Source organism: Parasteatoda tepidariorum, chromosome 9 (assembly GCF_043381705.1).
Source record: "Parasteatoda tepidariorum isolate YZ-2023 chromosome 9, CAS_Ptep_4.0, whole genome shotgun sequence".
In the NCBI taxonomy this organism is placed as follows: domain Eukaryota; kingdom Metazoa; phylum Arthropoda; class Arachnida; order Araneae; family Theridiidae; genus Parasteatoda; species Parasteatoda tepidariorum.
In genome coordinates this window covers 1,504,580-1,527,031 of record NC_092212.1, presented here as the reverse complement: position 1 = coordinate 1,527,031, position 22,452 = coordinate 1,504,580, and the positions used below count along the sequence as shown (strand labels likewise).

At 31.9% G+C, this 22,452-nt stretch overlaps 1 protein-coding gene across 1 annotated transcript in view; it reads left to right on the top strand.

Annotated features, from left to right (window-relative positions):
- Positions 1-22,452, top strand: part of LOC107437802 (aminopeptidase N) — a 135,248-nt gene that overhangs the window by 72,563 nt on the left and 40,233 nt on the right. The window contains exons 3-8 of the mRNA XM_043045904.2: positions 7,555-7,657; positions 10,322-10,442; positions 14,048-14,202; positions 16,420-16,668; positions 19,781-19,846; positions 21,311-21,376. Of these exons, the coding sequence (XP_042901838.1) occupies positions 7,555-7,657; positions 10,322-10,442; positions 14,048-14,202; positions 16,420-16,668; positions 19,781-19,846; positions 21,311-21,376 (760 nt within the window). The remainder of the gene's footprint in view (positions 1-7,554; positions 7,658-10,321; positions 10,443-14,047; positions 14,203-16,419; positions 16,669-19,780; positions 19,847-21,310; positions 21,377-22,452) is intronic.

Below are 22,452 nucleotides of genomic sequence, written 5' to 3'. Positions count from 1 at the left end.
CCTCGAAAACTTCTGAAGGTAAGTCCTGTGGCAAAAGAGGATTTTAGCTCACGATCCGATATTTTACATCAGCACTCTGGTCGGTGCGAGCCAAGAGCAGAATTCATGTCGACCAGTCATTGCTGGGTTTCGAACCTGAGTCACTTCATTGGGAGGCAAGTATTTTATTCCCTGAGCGGTATTAGTATCAATATTCAGACATTCAAACATTTGGGCCTCCCATATGACTCCCTCGGTGTGCTGATAAATATTTGACCACTTCCCCACATAAATATTTTTTTTTCTTTTTCGCAGCGCACCTGGAGTAGCTTATTTTATTACTAACTAAAATACATATGTGTGTCATCTATTCGAGTGATTTCACGTCGTTTTACACTCAACGGTCTGCAATACACTTCATTTTCGATCTCTATGTCCTATCCTATGTAACCGTTAAAATATTCATTTCTTAAAATAGAGTAAAATAAAGAGACTGTTTCTGAAAATTAAGTAAACGTTCAAATAATCATTTCTAAAGTAGAATAAAATAAAGAAATTGTTTAGAATATTATAAAATACTCATAACGATTCCATGCTTATTAAAAAAATAATCTAATGAAGATGGAGTGCATTTTCGACGAAAAAAGTGATGATCAAGTGGCTATTAACAGACAACTTTTTTAATAGACATTCAGTCGTCCTTTCCCCTACAACACAAAATGTAAATAATTATTAAAATGATGTTTTCGAAAAGATTTTAAGCTATTCGAATTTCACGATCGAAACCAATAGCAGAAAAAACAGGTTCGAAACGCTTTTCCACATATTTTTAAATAGATTTTTAAAAAAAATCAAATAATAACAAAAGAAGTAGAGACAATTTTCTTTCTTTCTTTTCTCCACTTTCACAAGTCACGGCTCATTTGACTGATTTTTTTTTTTATATTTAAAGAACATACATTCGATTCTTTTTTTCTTTTTTTTCCTTTTTAAGGTCAGATAAAAGAAATTCGCTCTTTCTAGGTGTAAGTTTAATTGAGGATTAACCTGAGCAAAATGGAATAAAAAAGGAGAACTATTCCAAACGATTCGGAATGTTTTCGTTCGATTTGAATTGAATTTTTGGTTCAATGCTCTTGGCTGGTATTTATTCTTATTTATTCACTCCATAAAATTGTTTGGCATTCGATTTGGGCAGCGGAGAGAAAGTTCTTTTTTCTTTCATTTCGTTCTCTGAAGTTTAATTAAACTGCAGATAAAACTCAATTTCGATCTTTTGAAAAATTCCTCAAATAGTATCCTCTATGTCTTTCTCATTTCTGAAAATAGTGTCGTAACTATAACAACAATAAAATTTCTGCCAAGCTAACTGAAAGTTACAGTAAGAGAAATTAGAAATTTGAATTATTATTATTACTTAACAAAATCTAAATCTGTGGCTTCAGGTTCTAATCGCGCAACTTCAAAATAAACGGATTTTTAATGTTTCAGAAATGTTTTTTGTTCTGCTCTCAATAACTTGTAAGGAAGTTGACCGAAACGTCACTCACCAATCGAATATAATTTTTTTTTTCGTAAGTAGTTTTTAACGTTAGGAAATAAAATCACTGAAAAAATATAAGTACCGAACGAAAACGTACTGAAAAAGGGACCTTAACTATTTAATAAATTAAACGTCCGATTTGATTCGAGCCGTTGAGCCTGAATTCGACTGTTTCATCGTGACAAACGAGATAACTAGTCTTCCAGGCGCCCTATTGCTGTTCCCTAGGGACGATATAACTCGTCCTCTACACAATGTTTTTCTAGATTATTGAAGCGTGCCCTGAAATGTATCAATATTTTTCAACATTTCCAGTTCCTAATATTTTGTCTGTTTTAGCAATGAGGGGGAGACTTTTGCCCGGATGAAAGTGTTGATGTAGTTTAGTAATTATTCGAAAATAATTTGAATGAAATATTTCTTAAATAAGAGGAATAAAAGGATAATACTTAATATAAACTCACATTTAAGTAATATACAATAGTATATAATACTATGTTAAAAAATCGTAAGGATCGCCGTTGCTTTAAGTCTTCAACTTGAAGTTGCACTTTGCTTTGTTGCGCAAAAATTATAGTAGTAGTAGTTCATTTACGTCGCACTAGAGCTGCGCAATGGGCTATTGGCGACGGTCTGGGAAACATCCCTGAGGATGATCCGAAGACATGCCATCACAATTTTGATCCTCTGCGGAGGGGATGGCACCCCCGCTTCGGTAGCCCAACGACCTGCACGCGAAGTCGAGCACTTTACGGTAGCACAGCTTCACGAGGACCAATACCGCACAACCTCGGTCCCTACGCAGACTGATCCAAGTGGGTCACTCACCCGCACACTGACCGCAGCCAGTGATGCTTGACTTCGGTGATCTGCTGAGAACCGTGTCTTAACGATCAGTCCTCTGCTGGACCGCAAAAATGATAAGATTTAGAAACGTGAAATTACTATGGCAGAAAAAAATTTACATTCCATAATTTGTTCGAGAATTATTAGTTGTCATATTTGTTAGAAAAAATAACTTACAGGCCGCAGATATGCAACTACACAGTTCAAATCATATTTTCTTATGAACTTAGCATAGAATTTTTTTTCGAAATTCCAATTTGTTCGAAATTTATTAAAATGCTAATTTTTTTTCTAATTTTTTCGCACTTTTTTATATTCTGTTTTAAGGTTACATTTTGCTTTGGAGTGCAAAATCTATAAAACTTAGAAATTTGAAATTACGAAAGTGTTTTAGAAAAGTGTACAAAACAATAAGTACGACGGAATAAAAAAAAAATTAAGATTCGATTCTTAGTTTATTAACTGTTAAACTTGTCGTAGAAAAATCAAGTTCGTCGATTTATTGCCTGTTGAAATGCAACTATTGAGTTGAAATTTAATAAGCTGATTAGGACCATTTTGTATTATGACTTTGACATTGGTGTTTTAGAAATTTCCATTAATTCGAAAGTTATTGCAAATTTAAGTGCTTGTTCATGATTTTTTTTCTCATCTTTTTGCGGTAAATATTTATTACTATCTGAATACCCGTTCATCGTACGGGATGAATAAAAAAAGTATTAATCGCAGTACTAAACAATACTACGAAATCATGCACTAAATTAAAAGGCCTATTCTGACACAGTTGAAGTGCTAAGTGGAAGAACAAGGTAAGTGACATTTTAAGAGTATTTATGAGTTAGTGAAAAAAACAAAGTAATTACATTAAAATAGGTATGATTAGATCCCACAAATGAGAGAGGCCGCCGGTGCAAAAGCTTTCAACTTGCTGAAGAGCAGCTACAAGATTTGGCTACTTATCGCTACAAACGACGCTAACCTCAAATAAAATAATTCGGAAAGAAAAGCGTGTTAGCGTACATCGACTTACATTGGTTTTGCGGAAACTCTTTTTTTTAGTACTGGAACAAATTCATTAAAAAGTTTATTAGTGTTATTTAAAATGAAAATATTATTCATTATTAGATAGAAGCAGTTTATACACAGTTTTGGTTCTTTTATAGTTAAAAAATAGAAAAAAAAACGAAGCTAATCGAGAAGAATCAGTAAATTTATAATTGCATTAGATTTAAGCTCATTTGAAATTGATCCTGGTTTTGGACAACATATTCCTTTTAGTCTTGGAGAAATTTTTAAAAGATTTGGAATAGCATAAGGCCTTAATTTTTTGTTACTTTTTACTTAAAAGTTGAAACTCTACAAAATGAACTAGTAAGAAAATTTTAAATACTGTTTTATATTTTCATGCTTAAATTAAATCACATTAAGAGATTTTGAGTTTAAATTTTATTAACATACTCCCATTAACTTTTATACAACTGAAACTAATTATTTCAGCAATTTAACACAATAATTTTAAAGGGAGAAAAAAAGCAACATTTATAGATCCAAAAAAGCATGAAGGATCACATATTAAATAGATTTCTTACTAAAAAATGTAAACAAGCAGTTTGAATTTTAGTCGATATGTTATCATCAGTAATTTAAAAGAAAAATGAAATGAGTAAGGATTAAAGAGCTCAATATCTGACATATTAGTGAATCGAAATGAAATACAAATAGAAACAGGTAAATTTTTATTTTTAGCAAAACAAAAGGAAATACTTAAAAGCGAATGCAAAACTTGGCGATTCTGAAATAAGTTTGGCGAATACTTATTCTGCCAATTTCTTGCCTTCATTTACTTAGTTTTATACTGCGCAAACTCTCAAAATTGGTAAAAAAAATTATTAAATGTTGTTTAAAGGTCATATTTTAAGTAACTATTTACTTAATAAATGCAGTTTTCAATGAAATTCTTATATTTGATACATAGTTAGAGCTATGCAACTCAAGTAACCCTGAAAAATTATTCATTTATTTATTTTTAAAAAAAAACAGACAAAAACAAACATTTAGAAATAAATTTTAACAACTTAATATCGTTTATATTATCGTTTTATATAAGTAAATAAATTCAATAAATTATATATAAATGAGTATTAACTTCATATAAGCGACCTCCACTTCCAGACTGCCAGTTGTATCTTCTGCAATTTATTACCCAATTTCTATTTTTTTTAATGGAAATCTAAACATTAGAAAGATTAACTTCCTTTTAAACTGTTTGTTCAATTCATCGCTGCACAATTATTAATAATTTTAAGTATATGAATGGGCATCAAATTCTCACGCTAATTTTAACACTTGGTGAACTTTTTTGCTCCATAATGACGGTCAGTTCATCTCCCTCTAAAGCGGAGCCTTTAGATATATTTTTGCTTTCACTTTAATGTCAACACAACTTATTTACATCGATTTTTAGTATGCTTGCATCGTTTTTATTTTCCCATTGGGCAGTAGTAAAGAAAATAAGAATTATTAGTCCCGCCGTCTAATAAATCAGTAATAAAATTGTTCGGAGACTACTTGTTTTTCTTACCCTGATTACAGTCTCCCCGAAAATGTCACTTATATGATTTTTACATAAAATATTTTCAATGAAGCTAAAATAATTTCATTTTCATTTGTTACCCTTCCCGGTAGCTTTATAATATTATTTATATCAGGGCTCGAAAAAACTCAGAAATTTGACCCGTCCCGGAGGACGGCTTGTCCAACAATGTACCCGTCCTCCTTTGAAACTAACCTGTAGCTTCTAAATAAATAAAAACATAATTTTCTCTTGTTTATTACAAACATTTATATAAATTGCACAATGAATTAGTAGCTACTAGGATTACANTAAAATGAATCTTTTTCCAGTTAACTTTCTTTCCTTTTTAGTAGATAGATTTATTATTTATTTCAATTTAACAAAATGAAGAATCATTGTCGTCAATACTAGTATAGCAATTTTTTACTGTTCCTATAAACGAATAAGTACTTTTACTCTTTTGATGTCGCGATTTAATACATAACTTATTTCAAAATTAATTTAAAATCAGTGTCATCAATAATAGTATTTTTACGTTCCTTCAAAGCGAATCAATACTTTACCGTTGGTTTTTTCTTTAAATACATAATTATTTTTTTTAACTTTGATTACCGTTGATTTTAAATTATTTACTTTTATAGAAGCACATTTTAAAGGGATTACTATAAACAAAATAAACGCGTAGTATTAGATAACTTTAAAGAATATTAATTTTGTCACGTAGTCCACAAGTGCTACCACATTAATGCTGTATATTGAATTTATCTGACATAAAAATAATCAAATATTAAAAAACTAGCAATAAACTATTTTTTGTGATCAAATTAGGCTACAAGCTAACAAATATGACTTATGTTACCTTGAAAATACCTGAAAAATTGAATCGCGAAAAGTTAAATTTAAAACCAGTCAGAAAATACCATTTCGTATTTTGCTCATCCCGTTCGAACAGTTTGTCGTAGGATATGTGCTTATGGCGACCGCGACCTTCCTCTTACTTTCTCTTTGCCAAATTTCATTGGTTTTAGTCGTAATATATTTCTATGAAATGAATATTTTTCCCTTTTTTAATATATTTTGTTTACTTTTATTTGCTTTTTTATTGATAGGTGCTATGCTGTTAAATGATATTCTATCATAACAAGTTTGTTCAAAGCAAAATAAATAAATAAAACAAAATAATATGTATTCTAAAATCAAAAATGAAACCAAAATGGCAAGGGCATATAAAAACATAAACAAACTTTAGCAGAGCTCTTAAATTTCGGAAGCTTTAGAGACAAGACGAGAAAGAAAGATTATTCTGTATTCAGTTCTGTTGCTTTTATAAATGACATTCGTATGACTTCTCTCCCTCTGTTAAAATACTAATGGATAAGTTTCTTACGAAAACCTTTATTTCGAAATTACATATAAATGCATTCTGAAAAACGTATTAAGAAATTCTTTAATGATTTCTTTTTACGACTAGGACATAACATAGAAAGTCTTAATTTAAGTTTAGAATTATTTTATAGCAGTTAGAATATATAGAAAGACTTTTTGTTATCTATAATTAGTTCTCGTTGGCTTCGCATGAATCTTTTTTCCCTTTAAAAATCGATGTTTTCCTCGAAAACAAAGAGCATTTTGTTAAAAAAAAAATAATTATCAGAATTGTAGGTAAAAGCATTTTTTTAATATGTTTATCTGAAAGAACAGAACGATTACCTGAATTTAAAAAAAGTGTATCAATTGCACTGGAAAAAAATATTTAAAGTTAGAAATACAGCTTGTGCTACGATAAGAAGCAAATAAGTAATTTTTCTTGTTAATATCCTCGCGCGGTATTTTTTATCACGAGTTAAACAGCCAATAATTACCAAATGTGGATTTTCTTTTATTCCATCGTATATTTTGCTACAAACTTAATTCTACATAATTCCAAACTTCTAAATCTTATTTTTTGCTTAGCAAAATAAAACGTAAGGTTAAGCGGTGGTGACGTTTACTATTTTTTATTGAGACAATAATTACTTAAATTTTAAAGCTTTATATTTCAAAGCCTTTTTATTATTACATCAAAAAGAGCATCCTGGAGGAGCGTTCGCCTTCCAATGAGGTGAAACCCAGCAATGGCTGGTCGATACGAATCAGCATCCAGCTTGCACCGACCACAGTGCTGACATGAAATATCCTCAGTGGTAGACGGATCATGGGTTAGAGTCCCTTTGTCGTGAGGCTAACCGTGGAAGGTTCTCTTGGTTTTCCTCTGCATGTAACGCAAATGCGGGTTAATTGCATCAAAATGTTCTCCACGAAGGCAACATTCCCCCCAATACTTGATTTAAGAGTACCCCTTGACTTCTGGATTGGATTCAGAATTTCAAGGCTACGGAGTTAAACGTTTAGTAATCGTAAACCGAAAGAAATTGAATCGGCTGTTCAACGACGGCTGTAAAATGAAATAAAATCCATCAATGAGCATTTGATTGCAATGAGCATAGATGCTTCCTAATGACAGTCCATTTCCGTGCTGTACGCCTTTCCAAAAAGAATACTGTGGTTGTGTCAAAGTATATTAGTTTATATTTTGCTCATAATTGAATTGGATAATTTCCTTTTTTTCCAGAGATGATGGCTGGGTGGCTGATCATTATGAAACAACTGTCCGAATGTCCACCTATCTCTTGGCTTTCATAGTCAGCGACTTCGTTAAAAAAGAAGCTCCCAACGTAAGACGGTTTTCTTTTAATATAAATGCTATCATTTTGTAAATTTGGTTACAATCCCTCCATCACTATTCACCTTGAAGTTACAGAGTTAAAACTTGCAATGAATGGAAACATTTAAAAAGTTAAATTTCCATATTTTATATTTATCGGGAAATTTAGCCTAATTGACAGTCAGACGTTTTTACCAAGATTGAAATGACCCAATGGAGACTCTGTGTTTATAAGATAAAAAGAAAGAGCAGCTGCTTTTCGATATTTTGCTAATATTAGGATAACTAGATGCCAAATAATATGATCTCAAGATATATCGATATGTGTTTAGTGCTACACAGCAGATTCAAACTCCATTCAACAAAAGAGGGGAATTAGCATATGTGCAAAGCGATGATTTTGTTTGGGCCAACGATTCCGAAAGAGATTTCTTCAGTTTGCACTTATTAATGCAGAGCAATGCTGTCGAATGCAGCGAAAATAAGGCTTGGACCCATGAAGCAGTGCAGCGTGCAAGTGAATGACATCGTAGATCCGCGAAGCGGTGAGTAAGAGCAAGCAGACTAGCTTTTCGCTTCAATCGGCTACTTTGTTTATAGTAAAATTTTGCACTTCCGGGATATATGCATCCTTTTGACTAGTCGAGAGTTGTGAATGACAGGTTTAATTTTAATAATATACAGCTCCCCGAGAAATAAAAAAAAAACAATTCCTTACACACACAAATAAAAGTAACTTTCTATGTAATGACGTAATAAACCGTTTGACGTAGCAAACCAAGTACTTTCGTATCTTTGTGGAGTTAGAAAGAAATAAAAATTTCTTCTTTTTTTAAAAAATTCAAATGTTGTTGGCGTAGTTTTAGTTTATATTTTTAATACTGATTAGCAAATTGATGCAACAGTATGCAAGATTTTCTTCACAGAATTCCTGATTTTAGTTTAGAGCTTTTCGAAGAGATGGTGCTGTAAATAGTAAACCTGCAAATCAAAAGGAAACCGAAAATCTTTTCCAATTTTCCTTTCAATGAATGAATATCACATTGGGTTCAAAATGTCCATCATCAGCCATGATCAACAGAAGTCACCATCCATGGTAAAAGGGACTTACAGTGCCATCTGTCTGAAAATTTCATTCATAGAAATTCTGAGTCAATCATCAAGTGTCTTTCAAAGAGATTTTGTTCTGACAGATACTCTCAGAGGATCCCTTGCAGAAAATCACAAAATCTTGATGCTTATTCGGGAATCTCGTTGAACTATTTGACTTTGTCTGCATCAATGTTAGTGAAGAAAGCATAAACTCGCACGTTAAAGAGATTTGTGTTTAAATATAGAAATACATGAATACATTTGTGTGGGTTGGGTTTGCATACATTAATTTGAGTTTCTTTGTTTCAACTTTCCCATATTCAAGAATTTAATCTTTGGAAGGCTAACCTATGGTATCAAAACTATGCAGAGATTTATCAATCATCTTTTTTACATAGATTGTAGTCTTTTTGTGATGCACATCTTTGCGTTAATCTCTCTCTTAAAATCTGAAACTTTTACACTCATTTTTAATATTAATCAACAGAAAACTCAGGAGAAATAGGGTTGTTTGATTTGAAACAACATTTGGAAGACAAAACTAACTCGGTCGCTGATGGCGAGAGTAGAATGAGATGTGGAATGAAATCCCCTTCCTTCCTTCACGATGAGTTAATGTACACTGAAGAACCAAAAAACCTGGTACAGGCATGAGTATACAAATAAAGGGCTATGGAGCCAATCAAAGTATAGCGCTGCGATCCGCTAAGCGTATATAAGACAACGAGTGTCCAGCACAGTTCTTAGATCGGTTACTGCTGCTACAATGCTAGGTTTAAGTGAGTTTGAACGTGGTGTTATAGTCGGCGCACGGGAGATGGGACATAGCATCTCCGAGATAGCAATGAAATTTGGATTTTCAACGTACGACTATTTCACGAGTATACCGTGAGTATCGGAAATCCGGTAAAACATCAAATCTACGACATCGCTGCGGTCGGAAAAAGATCATGCAAGAACGATATCCGAAGATATCCCCACCCCCTCTTACTCCCACTGGTTTATGGACAGCCCTGCAGGATTCATGGTGTCAATTATCTCCAGCACTACTTCACACATTGATCGAATCCATGCCACGTCGTGTTGCGGCACTTCTTGCGAGGGCCCTACACGATATTAGGCAGATATACCAGTTTTTTTGGCTCTTCAGTGTATATCTTTTACATAAATAAAAAGATAAAAGTGAATTTTATTTAAATTGTTGTTGTCACGCATTACAGTAGTGAAAGAATAGAAACAAAATTATTTTCCAAGCATTAAAATCAATTAAACCAACTTTTTTTAAAGATGAAGCTTAAAAGCTTAACGAAAGGGGAATTCATTGCTGTCTCAATTGACAAACAGACGGGTTTTTGATGATTTTAATCTCCCCTTTGCTCTCGCCAACCTCAACAAAGATGAACAGTTTTTTCTTTTCTTTATAATAGTTAATTTGGGAAGACACACAGGCACAGTTTATTTTATTACAAGGATTCTAAAACGATGCATATTAAGAGCGGTCATTACGACACACCCTTATGCATAAGTGCTCGATTTTTCTTTCTTTTTTGATGCTTAACACCTGATTAAATTTTATTTTCAGTTTTCCGTGTGGAGCAGAGAGTCTGTGATCGACACAACAGCCTACGCTCTGGATGTGGGTCCAAAAATTCTCAAATTTTATGACACTTTCTTCAACATATCATATCCTTTGCCAAAAATGGGTAATTCACATTCTATTTTTATACATTTGAAGACAATGCGGCAAAAGATATTAAAATAGAGAATATATTATCAACTCTTGAGTTTTTCTTTTTTTTTAATTTCCAAACAAATTTATTCGAATATTTTTATTTTCTCTTTTGTCAAATCTAAGTCTAAATCTAATAATTAAAGATATCTATTTTTTTTAAAATCTATTTTAACCAGAGTTAACCTATCATCAAAGATCTTTTTGTCAATTGTTGTTAGAATTATCCTGTCGTTAAAGATATTTATTTTTTTATCTATTTTTACCAGAGTTAACCTATCATCAAAGATCTTTAAGTCTATTGTTAGAATTATCCTGTCGTTAAAGATATTTATTTTTTTATCTATTTTTACCAGAGTTAACCTATTATCAAAGATCTTTTGGTCTATTGTTGTTAGAATTATCCTGTCGTTAAAGATATTTATTTTTTTATCTATTTTTACCAGAGTTAACCTATCATCAAAGATCTTATTGTCTATTGTTGTTAGAATTATCCTGTCGCTAAAGATATTTTTTTTAAATCTATTTTTACTAGAGTTAGCCTATCATCAAAGATCTTTTTATCTACTGTTGTCAAAATTAAGCCTGTCGTTAAAGATACTTATTTTTTTTTATCTATTTTTACCAGAGTTAACCTATCATCAAAGATCTTTTTGTCTATTGTTGTTAGAATTATCCTGTCGCTAAAGATATTTTTTTTAAATCTATTTTTACTAGAGTTAGCCTATCATCAAAGATCTTTTTGTCTACTGTTGTCAAAATTAAGCCTGTCGTTAAAGATACTTTTTTTTATTTTATCTATTTTTACCAGAGTTAACCTATCATCAAAGATCTTTAAGTCTATTGTTGTTAGAATTATCTGATCGTTCGCTGATTAGTTACGAAAGAAACTCTGCCATCAAATATTTTTTTTCTGTTTGAGATTAGAATAAATCTGTTATAAAATATCTCTTTTTCTGTTGTTGTAAGAATAATTCTGCCGTAAAAGGTCTTTTTTTTTCTCCATTGTAGCAATAGTAACCCTTGTTACCTAAGATATTTGTTCCTATTATTGCCATAACCATCAGAGAATTTTTCGTTTATTATTGTCAGAATTTTTTTTACGTCTAATATCTAATCATCTATTGTTGTCCAAAAAAGCCTGCCATCATAGATTTTTTTTTCTGTTGTTGTCAGATTAACACTTTGGTGCAGATGGAACACCGGTGTCCTTTTTTTATAAGAATAAAAAAGGACATTTTTTTGACGCACTAACTACAAATAAAAATATATTTTAGTTTTCTTTAATTGTAAGAAACAGTTTAAGTATTATTTTAAAAAAAATTTGTCTGATTCTCGGGATTATATTTGTTCTAGAATATGAAATCCAAAAAGAAGTAGCGTGAATGTTTTTTTACATTCTCAAAAATTTATTCACAGTTTATTTGTCAATCGAAACAATTTCAATGATGAATTACTGTTTTTCTATTAGATGAATTACTGCAAATTTGAAAAATTAATGTGAAAGTGAACAATGTTTGGAAAATTTCACCTTTAACGCAAAAAGGGATACCGGTGTCTGATGCTGTATTCCATAACCAAAAATCACTAAAAAGCTAAATATAATATTTTTCACTCATTTTTACCAAAACTAATACAAAAAAATGAAGAAAAAAATAATATTAATTCTGCGTCAAAGGGTTGATTTTTTCATCAAAGATCTTTTCGCATATAAATTAGAGAAAAAGTCTGTCATCAAATATTTCTCTTAGAGGTTAAAATAATCCGGTTATCAAATGTTTTTTTTTCGTTCCCTCCCTTATCAGAATATATCTGCCATCAAAGATTTTTTTTCTCTGTTGTTGCAATAGTAAATTTTGTCATCTCAGATCTTTGCACCTATTATTTTATTTTATAACCGTCGTTGAACAGCCAACCCAATTTTTTGGTTTACGATTGCTCATGTTCAACTCCTTGGCTTTCTCATTTTGAACCCAATCCAGAAGACAAGAAGACTCTTGGATCAGTACCCCCAGAAGTATGATTTGTTATGGGAACATGGAAGACTTTGTGACTCGACAGATTTGACCTGCATCAGTCACCATTTACTGCACGGGGAGTCTTCGGCCGGCGTGAGTCAGACCCATGACCTCTTTAACATCTGTCCACTGCCCTACCAACCAGGCTATCCCGGCCCCTGTGCCTACTATTGCGAAAATCATCCAGTTATCAAAGACCTTTTCTCCTATTGTTGTCACAATAAACCTATCATCTAATATTTTTCTGCCTATTGTTGCTGTAATTAACCTGTCATCAAACATTTTTTTTTTCTTTTTGAGGTTAATCAAATATCCTGTTATCAAATGCCTCTTTTTTTGTTCTCTCCCTTCTCAAAATGTATCTGCCATCAAAGATCTTTTTTCTCTGTAGTTGCAACAGTAAATTTTGTCATCCGAGATCTTTGCGCCTATTAATGCGAGAATCATCCTATTAAAGACCTTTTTGGCCTATTGTTGTCACAGTAAACCTATCATCTAAGATCTTTTTGCCTGATGTTGCCAGAATTAACCTGTCATCAAAGAATTATTTTCACCTATATTTTTCAGAAAAAGTCTATCGTCATTGATTTTTTTTCTGTTCTAGTCAGATTAATACTGTCGTCAAACGTTTTTATTTTTTCTTATAGTCGCCACAATTACCCTGTAGTTTCTTCACGCAGTGATTAGCCGCAAACTACAGTAACTCTAGTTCGCTATTCTAGTACAGTACACTAGAATATCAGTGTTTCACTTCTCTGGGGCATATAAAGCAAATCGTTGGTTTAATTATTATTCCATACTTTTCAGGTTGATTGGATTTTAAAGTGGTTACTGTACTTACATTATAATAAATAANGGAACGATCATGAACTATCATCACCCCAATGTAGGAATTTGGACCAATATATTAAAAAACCAAATTGTTTTGATGGTGTATTACTGAGAAGCAACAAGAATTCCCATGAAACCATCCTGAAAATGTATAGTTGGGACGGACCATCACGAATCATTATGGATTGTTGGTTCATGAGAATCAAACTTCTCTTGATGGTTAACCATCATAGTTTTAAAGTAGCATTTTCCATCATTGAATGATAGCAGTTTGTTGGCATATCAAGAACCATAATGGAAATTGTTGGATGATGGTGACCATCAAATGATGTTGGACCATCAGGAATCGCACTGAAACCAACAAAATCTTTTGATTACGAATTTTGACTTGGGTGTCTCTCATTCAGATGAAACATTGGGATTGTTTGCTGAAACCAATTCAAAAGTGCTGACGTAAAAATATTTTACGGGTTAGAATCCGTTTGCTATTACGTATAGCGCAAGCGCGTTCCACTAAAAAAGTTCTACACGAAGCCAGTTTTTTCCAATGCTTAATTCCTTATCTTCTGGATTAGGTTGAACATTGATAGTCGTAATGGGAGTCAACTTCGTTTATGAAATAAACTTTTCTCTGAACTGATTGTAAGCGTTATGTGGTTTGCGAACTTGACAATAGTTTTTAAGTTTATCTTGAAGGGGAAAAAATGACTCTTTTCGCATTGTTTTACAGATATGGTAGCAATTCCTGACTTCAGTGCGGGTGCCATGGAGAACTGGGGTCTCATTACTTACAGGGAGACTGCTCTTCTGTTCGATCCCCGCTACTCGTCTGCCTCCAACAAACAAAGGGTGGCAACGGTCATCTCGCATGAACTCGCCCACCAGGTAAGTCACTTTTTAATCATTCTTTCGGTGTCCCCAAATGTAATCCATTTTGCCAAATTTTTAATTTGTATTTTTATTTTTACAGAATTAAGTCAAACCTAAATGAATTGCGTTATCTTCTAAATATGACTACATTCAAATAAAAAAGTCAATGAAATAGCATTCAAACACTTTACACACAAAATATTAGCATGTATTCAAATGTAAATTATAGATTAAATGCATTTGCTGAAAGTTTGCTTATAATACACCAATGTGAAGTGAAGCTTAGCCTGCCAAGTACTAATTCATAAAAATAATAGAAGCTTAACTGCCTTACGTATAAAATGTACTTTCTACAAACGAGTCACAAATTAACCTCATGAGTATTCTCAATAAAACTTTCTTTGCAAGTACTATCCCCGAATAAAACCTAAATTGTTAAATAATGTTAAAGAATAAAACGTCATTTGCAGATTTACGGATAAAACCTTATTTGCGGTTGTTTGCAAAAATACGCCTCCTCGATGAGCTGACTTACTTTTTTTTAAATGCACATTCAAAAGAGCTTTATAATTTTATCTATTACAACCTCTAACTTTTGATTTTTGCGTAATTCAAACTATTTTTATCAAGACAGTGGGTTAATGGTGGCTCTCTGGATTAGTGGGCAGAGTGAGTTAATGGTGACTCTCTGGAAAGCATCTTGATCCGAAGATAAAAGCCATCACGATTCTGATTCTCTGCAACGGGGATGGCTCATATGCTTTGGTAGCCCGAACTCTTTATAATAGAACAGTTTAATGAAGACCCTCAGTCCCTACGCAGGCTGATCAACGTGTTCACCCACCCACCCACCACCTTACTGACTGGCCAGTGACTTCAGTGTTCTACTGTGATCAGTGTTCTACTGGCACTCTGTGCGTAGATAGCGTAAATAAAAAGTAAAAATGTGTTTTTTACTAAAATGAGTTGGCGTTTTCCCTTTCGGGTGTAGATGCGTGGACTGTGTTGGCGTACAAACACAGACTGAGTTTAGAAAAAGTTGTGCTTGCCAAATTGGCGTAATTACAGTGCGCTAAAGGAGATGCTCCAACGCCAAGAGCGTAATTTATAAATACAGAACACACTCCATCATCAAAAAAAATGCCTNATTAAATGCATTTGCTGAAAGTTTGCTTATAATACACCAATGTGAAGTGAAGCTTAGCCTGCCAAGTACTAATTCATAAAAATAATAGAAGCTTAACTGCCTTACGTATAAAATGTACTTTCTACAAACGAGTCACAAATTAACCTCATGAGTATTCTCAATAAAACTTTCTTTGCAAGTACTATCCCCGGATAGAACCTAAATTGTTAAATAATGTTAAAGAATAAAACGTCATTTGCAGATCTACGGATAAAATCTTATTTGCGGTTGTTTGCTAAAATACGCCCCTCGATGAGTTGACTTGCTTTTTTTAAATGCACATTCAAAAGAGCTTTATAATTTTATAATATTATGAATATTTTATAACATTTTGAAAACTGATTTATTTCGAGCTGGTTTCTTAAAATTTTTCTTCAGTTTAGAAATGATGTTTATCCTATTTTGAGAAATTCTTCATCCAAAATTTTGTCGGCTAGACTAGGTCCATGTATCCAAACAGGAATTAAAAGACCAGTACCGAGAAGAGACCCAATCCAACACCTCCTAGAAGTAGAAAGGCCTCAGCACGGATCAATTTAGTAGTCCGAGGTGACGAAGTTAACTGCGCAGTAGACGAAAAATAAGAAAGATGTCATTACGTTAGGGGCACTAAGGGATATTTATGGTAACCCGTGCTGAGGCCTGTTCTTTCTGTTGCACAGGCACTCAGTGCGTAGATAGCGTAAATGAAAAGTAAAAATGTGTTTTTTACTAAAATGAGTTGGCGTTTTCCCTTCCGGATGTAGATGCGTGGACTGTGTTGGCGTACAAACATAGACTGAGTTTAGAAAAAGTTGTGCTTGCCAAGTTGGCGTAATTACAGTGCACTAAGGGAGATGCTCCAACGCCAAGAGCGTAATTTACAAATACGGAACACACTCACTCCATCGTCAAAAGAAATGCCTGACTTTACTAATATTAACAGTTTTTATAATACCAGTTCAATTTTTTGAAAAAGTGCTCACTGTGTTTAAAATGCTACCACTGGCTAATTGCAAAATTTCCCTCTCAATAAGGATATAAGCTGAAATAATGTATTTTTTCAGTGGTTCGGCAACTTGGTAACTCCTAAATGGTGGGACGACCTGTGGTTGAATGAAGGGTTCGCGAGCTACGTCGAGTACCTGGGAGTAGAGGCGGTCCACCCTGAATGGAAGATGAGCGATCAATTTGTCCTGGATGACCTGCAGGATGTTCTTGACCTGGACTGCCTAAAGACTTCTCATCCCATCTCTCTGCCTGTCCGACATCCTGATGAAATTAACGAGATTTTCGATAGAATATCATACGGAAAGGTATCTTTCTATTTTTAGCATCGAATTAATATCGAATAACATAATTATATCACAATTTCAGTCGATTTAATGATATATAGTTAATATCGAATGAATGATATATAAGTAATCACAAAAAATAAGAATGAATTAATGATAATTAATAAATAAATAATATAATTATTAATATCGAATGGATGATATTTTTTCCTATCGAAGTAGGAAAATTTAAACAAATTTTAGATAAAAAGTTTAAATTAATAAGTCGAAATCGAAAAGGGCTAAAGACAGCTAAAGCCATATTTGTCTTATGTAAACGATTTAAATTAAAAAGTAAGCAAAACGAAATTTTAAAAATATGTATGTTAGCAAAAACAGCACTTCATCAGGGGGACACACTGTGTGCATTGGAGCCATTTTTCTGTAGTCAGTAGTGAAACCCAAAAACTCACTTATAATGGAAAAACTAAATAAGAAAATTATATTCCTCAAAAATTGCATTTTCTAAAAAGAACTAAACTTAGAATAGAACTGTAATTTATCTAAATAAGATATTGCAATACTTCAATAATTCCTCAGAAATCGAGATATTGCAATACCTCAAAAATTCAAATTTCTTACTTGTTCTTAATTTCTCACTTCTTAATTTAAATTGATATTTTTTCCTGTCATTCGTTCATAATTACATTTGTCGACAGTAATTTTGTGAAAAGGGTCTCATAAACTTATCTAAACTGAAACCAATTATAATCACAAAGAATTTTTCACACAATTTTTTTTAAACATTTTTAAAAATATAAACAAAAATTTTATGGAAGTTTTTTAACGTTAATGCTCTAAATTTTACTTCATTTTTTACATATAGTTATTTAATTTTAAAGACGAAACACACACGACAGATAAGAAGAATCCAGTTACAGTGGTGTGCGATGAGGAAAAAGAAAGAACACTACCGCAACAATGAAACATTTATACCTAACTGGGAGGCTTCACCCCCTGCTCGCTATCGCTCTCCAGACCCCACAACTGCTTTCCAAAGTTCCCTTCAAGAGTTGGGCAAAAATATAATAGATTACAGTTATCAATTACTTGTAACCGTAGTTTAAACTTCTCATAATGTTGATTAACACTATAATTCTGACGACAAGTAACAATAATATACGATTATATGCAATCATGATTATATGTAATCGTTACAGGCTATCGAGATTACATGGTAATAATCATGATTATTGTATATTCTGATCACTTGTAATCACGATTTATACAGTGACTGGTATATTTTGATTGCGCCGACTGGCCTATGTAGGGGTCAAGGAACTGGCCTTGCATCAGAAAGGTTTATGGTTTGAATCCAGGGCAAGGCATGCATGTTTTTTCATTCTCTGAACTGTCTGATCCTGCTGAGTGAGAGCAACGTTGGTGAATGTTGAGTCACATAGTCGCTTTGGTTAATGTCCGAAATATATACTAGGTCTAGTTAAGTGCCACTGCCCGGTAGCATATCAACTACCTTTACATCTACAGTATCCCCAAGAGATTTTGAACTCTCTGATTGGATTTCTCGGCATTGCCTTCTGTTCTTTTTGTAGCTTCTCGCTAGTATCATTTCTCCCTAATTTGTTCACAAAATGTAAAAAATAAGTCACGGTATATTTCTCACACTAATTTTAAGCCAAATGTTTTGTACAAAATACTTTCATAAACGTGACAAACAAATAATTTCCTGCAATTAATATTTACAATCCAATTGAAATGTACTAGAATCAAAAGATAGAATTTTTTATAAATTTATTCTTCCATTACTCATGGTACAATGGACAATTCATAATCATTCACTTTGATGGGAATTATGCATCAGAAATTAATAAAATAAACATTTTAAAGACAATTGCTAGATTTCTTAGATGTCAAATAATAATTTTTCGGTATTACTAAACATTTAACAAACGAAACAAAAAACGTTCAAAAAAAGTTATAAGTAGGTAGGTATAATGCAGATATTTTTGTTTTATTTAATGAAAATAGATGACGCCACTAATAAAATGTTAAATTTAAAACTTAATTTTAATTTAATTTTAGTAATCCTCAAGAAATAAATAAAATATTAATTTCATTTGATAAACATTAATTTCATTCAAGAAATATCAAGTTAAAACTATTGAGTATTCATTTCATAGTGGATAAGAGAATTGAGCAAGGCAATTAAATTTCAATTTCAATGTTATTCCAGAAATTAGAGTTATATTAATTTCATAAGAATTCATACGTATGATAATCAATTTAACGAAAAAGAATTTCCCATAAAACTTAAATACAAATTTTTTCTTAAAATATCTAAACTAGGTACTTATCAACAAACAAAACTTTCTTCTTTAGGTTTCGAAGTTCTAGAAATCCATTTCGTATTTGTAAGTTCCCCAAATTCCTTTACACATTTGTTCCAATCTTCTGAATTTAGAATATTGCTACTAAGGGTAATAATATTTGATGAAACAGTTCCTATTTCATTTTTAAATGAAGAAGGCATTTTTTCAGGCGAAAAAACTGACATTTCAAGTTTGAAAAACAAAAGCTATCCTACGGAAATCGCTCAATTCTGAAAATAAAAAGCATTGCAGAATGAAATAGCGTCACAGAAGGCGTTGACGAGAAATCCAATCAGCGGCGTCAAAATATCTTAGGAATACTCTAGATGTAAAGAGAGCTGCCCGGTATACCCTACACTAATGTTTTTTTAAGGCCCGATACTCCGAACACTGCTGTTTCGTCTAATCTATCCTCAGCAAATATTAAAATATCGAATAAATTAATATCAAATCGGATATAACAAATATTCAACAAAGCGAGTGTTGACATGTCTTGATTTCTGTTATTCACAGTAACTTCTTTTTTCTTTAAGTTATATAAAAGTATATTATATGTAATTAGAATAGTTTTACACGATTTTTCCACTCTCTCCATTACGATGGTTTCATTAAATATTCTTTTCCCGTACGTTTTAGTAAGAATTTGGAATAAACTTGTGCCGGTAACGGAGAGTGGGAAAACGTCTATTCTATTTACAGTGAGTTTACAGAATATAGATTCATAAGTGTTATTATTGTATTGTATTAAGTGTCATTTATTGTAGGGAGCATCTATTATTAGAATGATGAAGTACTTCCTTGGAGATGACAACTTTAAAAGGGGATTGGCGGTAAGTCCCCATTCCTACAATATTTCAATTGGTCTTTCAAATGAGCCAATAAACTGTTTAACATACGCTTTGTACGGTATACAGTTAGCAAATTCTTAAGTAAATTTACCTTCGGTTAAAAAAATTTACCGTCAGTTAAAATCGGTTAGTAAATTCTTCAGTTAGTAAATTCTTCTTCTGCTAGCAAATTCTTAATGGGTAAGTAAATTCTTTTTCTGTTAGCAAATTTTTAATCAGTTAGTAATTTCTTCTGTTAGCAAATTCTTAATCGGATAGTAACTTCTTCAGTTAGTAAATTCTTCTTTTGTTACTGCAAATCCTTAATCAGTTTGTGAATTCTCCTTCAGTTNAATGAGCCAATAAACTGTTTAACATACGCTTTGTACGGTATACAGTTAGCAAATTCTTAAGTAAATTTACCTTCGGTTAAAAAAATTTACCTTCAGTTAAAATCGGTTAGTAAATTCTTCTTCTGTTAGCAAATTCTTAATGGGTTAGTAAATTCTTTTTCTGTTAGCAAATTTTTAATCAGTTAGTAATTTCTTCTGTTAGCAAATTCTTAATCGGATAGTAACTTCTTCAGTTAGTAAATTCTTCTTCTGTTACTGCAAATTCTTAATCAGTTAGTGAATTCTCCTTCAGTTAGTAGATTTTTCTAAGCTATCTTAAATTGTGTATTTTTTTAAGTGTTAAAATTGTACCCAATGTTGTAGAATATGTTGAATGCTGACTATCTGGAAGTTACAAATTTGAACTATTTTTAAAATGAAGAAAAAATGTAAATGAATAATTTTTAAATACAGATTTCAAAGGACGTTAAATACAAAGCAATTATTTTTTGTAATTAGATTGACTAATCGATAAAGTCAAAAATGTATTTTGACATAAATTGAGCTTATTGACTGTATTCAAAAATATTTCTTCTAAATGTGTAAAAAATGTTCATAAAACAAAGTAATGAAATAGAAAATATAAATTGATCTTTTAAATAGTTTATATAGCAGAGCGTTTTGTGTTGACAACTATTAATGCATATTTTTAGAAAACATGTCACAAAAAAATAGGCATATTGGACGTCACAAACTAATATTTAAACTTAAAAAAGTGCTATCAAAATCCAAAGTATCGTTATTTGGAAGACGGTACTGAAAACATCAAAACCAATTTAATTGCCTTATGAAAATTGAAGATATTTTGAATAATAACAAGTCAACTCCTATGTATTTATACTATACAAGTCAACTCCAGCAATGGAACAGGTTTTATAGTTTTCAGTTTACGGCCTCCGCAGTAGTGATATTTTAGATATTTTTTTAGTAACTTTGTTTTTCCTCTCTAAAAGAATGATTTGCTAATGACGCATATTTTTCCCTTTTTTTTTGACAAGGATTCTAAAAATATGCATTTAAGTGTCGTTTTTAGGAAACACCTCGTATTATTCATTCATATTGCTTATCATTTCAGAATTATTTGAACGCCAAGAAATTTGACAATGCTATTCAAGATGATCTCTGGCAATATCTCACTTTGGTTAGTAATTTATCAATTACCTTATCTTAGAATTATACCTAATTTGTCAATAAGAAATAAAAAAAACTTATACCATGTGCAGGATGTTTTGTAAAGATTGCCTTTTATGAAGGATTCCTCAAATTTTGAAAAAAGTTTTCACATTTCGATAGTTATTCTTAAAAACTTTCACGCTCTCTGACGACTAAAAATGTTTTCAAATCTTAACAAATGTACTTCAATTGTCTCGAATTTTTCCGAAATCTTCTCACATTTTACAACCAGTGAATCAGAAATGCAAATGTTTCTTTTGAACAAGATAATTTCGTCTGACATCAAGTAGGAGCGAGAAATAAAACAGAAAAAAAGGGGATCTGAAAATAATTTCGACAAATAAGTAAATTCCTGTGATAGACAAATGCGGAATATAATATGATGTGTCTAAACTGCTTCGTAATGAAATAAAGTTTGATGAAGATTGTTCTGCATCTGATGCTATGTCATCAATTTAATAAAAAAAGCTTTGTTCCAAACATAAATATAAACATATGGTTCTCGTCCAATCATGGTTTAGAAATATGTATAATAACAGGGCTACATTCCTGTTATCATTGGTTATGTTTAGCTCAAATAATTCAGTCGTGAACCAATTATTCCTTGATTAGTTTTATTTACGGGTAGGCTGGTGGCTATAACATTTCACATCTCCACTCCACAAGGGAGGGGGGTGGACAAAACACCGGATGCTTCCGGCACATCTTATGTGGAATACATCATACAGCAAGAGTCACGCAAAAACAATCGCTCCTGCATTAAGTACTAACAGAAAATTAGGTGAAATTTTTATATTATTTCGATATATTTTCCTTTTTACAATTATATATTTTTTCTTGTTTTCTTTGTATTTTTTGCTTATTTTAAGGATTCTCTGCACTTGCAACTTATGCATAGTAAATAAACCGTTTTATAATATTTTCTTAATTTTCATCATTAATCTCTCTTTTTCTGTTATTCTTTTTTGTCGTTCTATTGTTTTTATATATATATATATATATATATATTTAAAGAAAATATCTTTTAAATTTCCCTGATAAAAA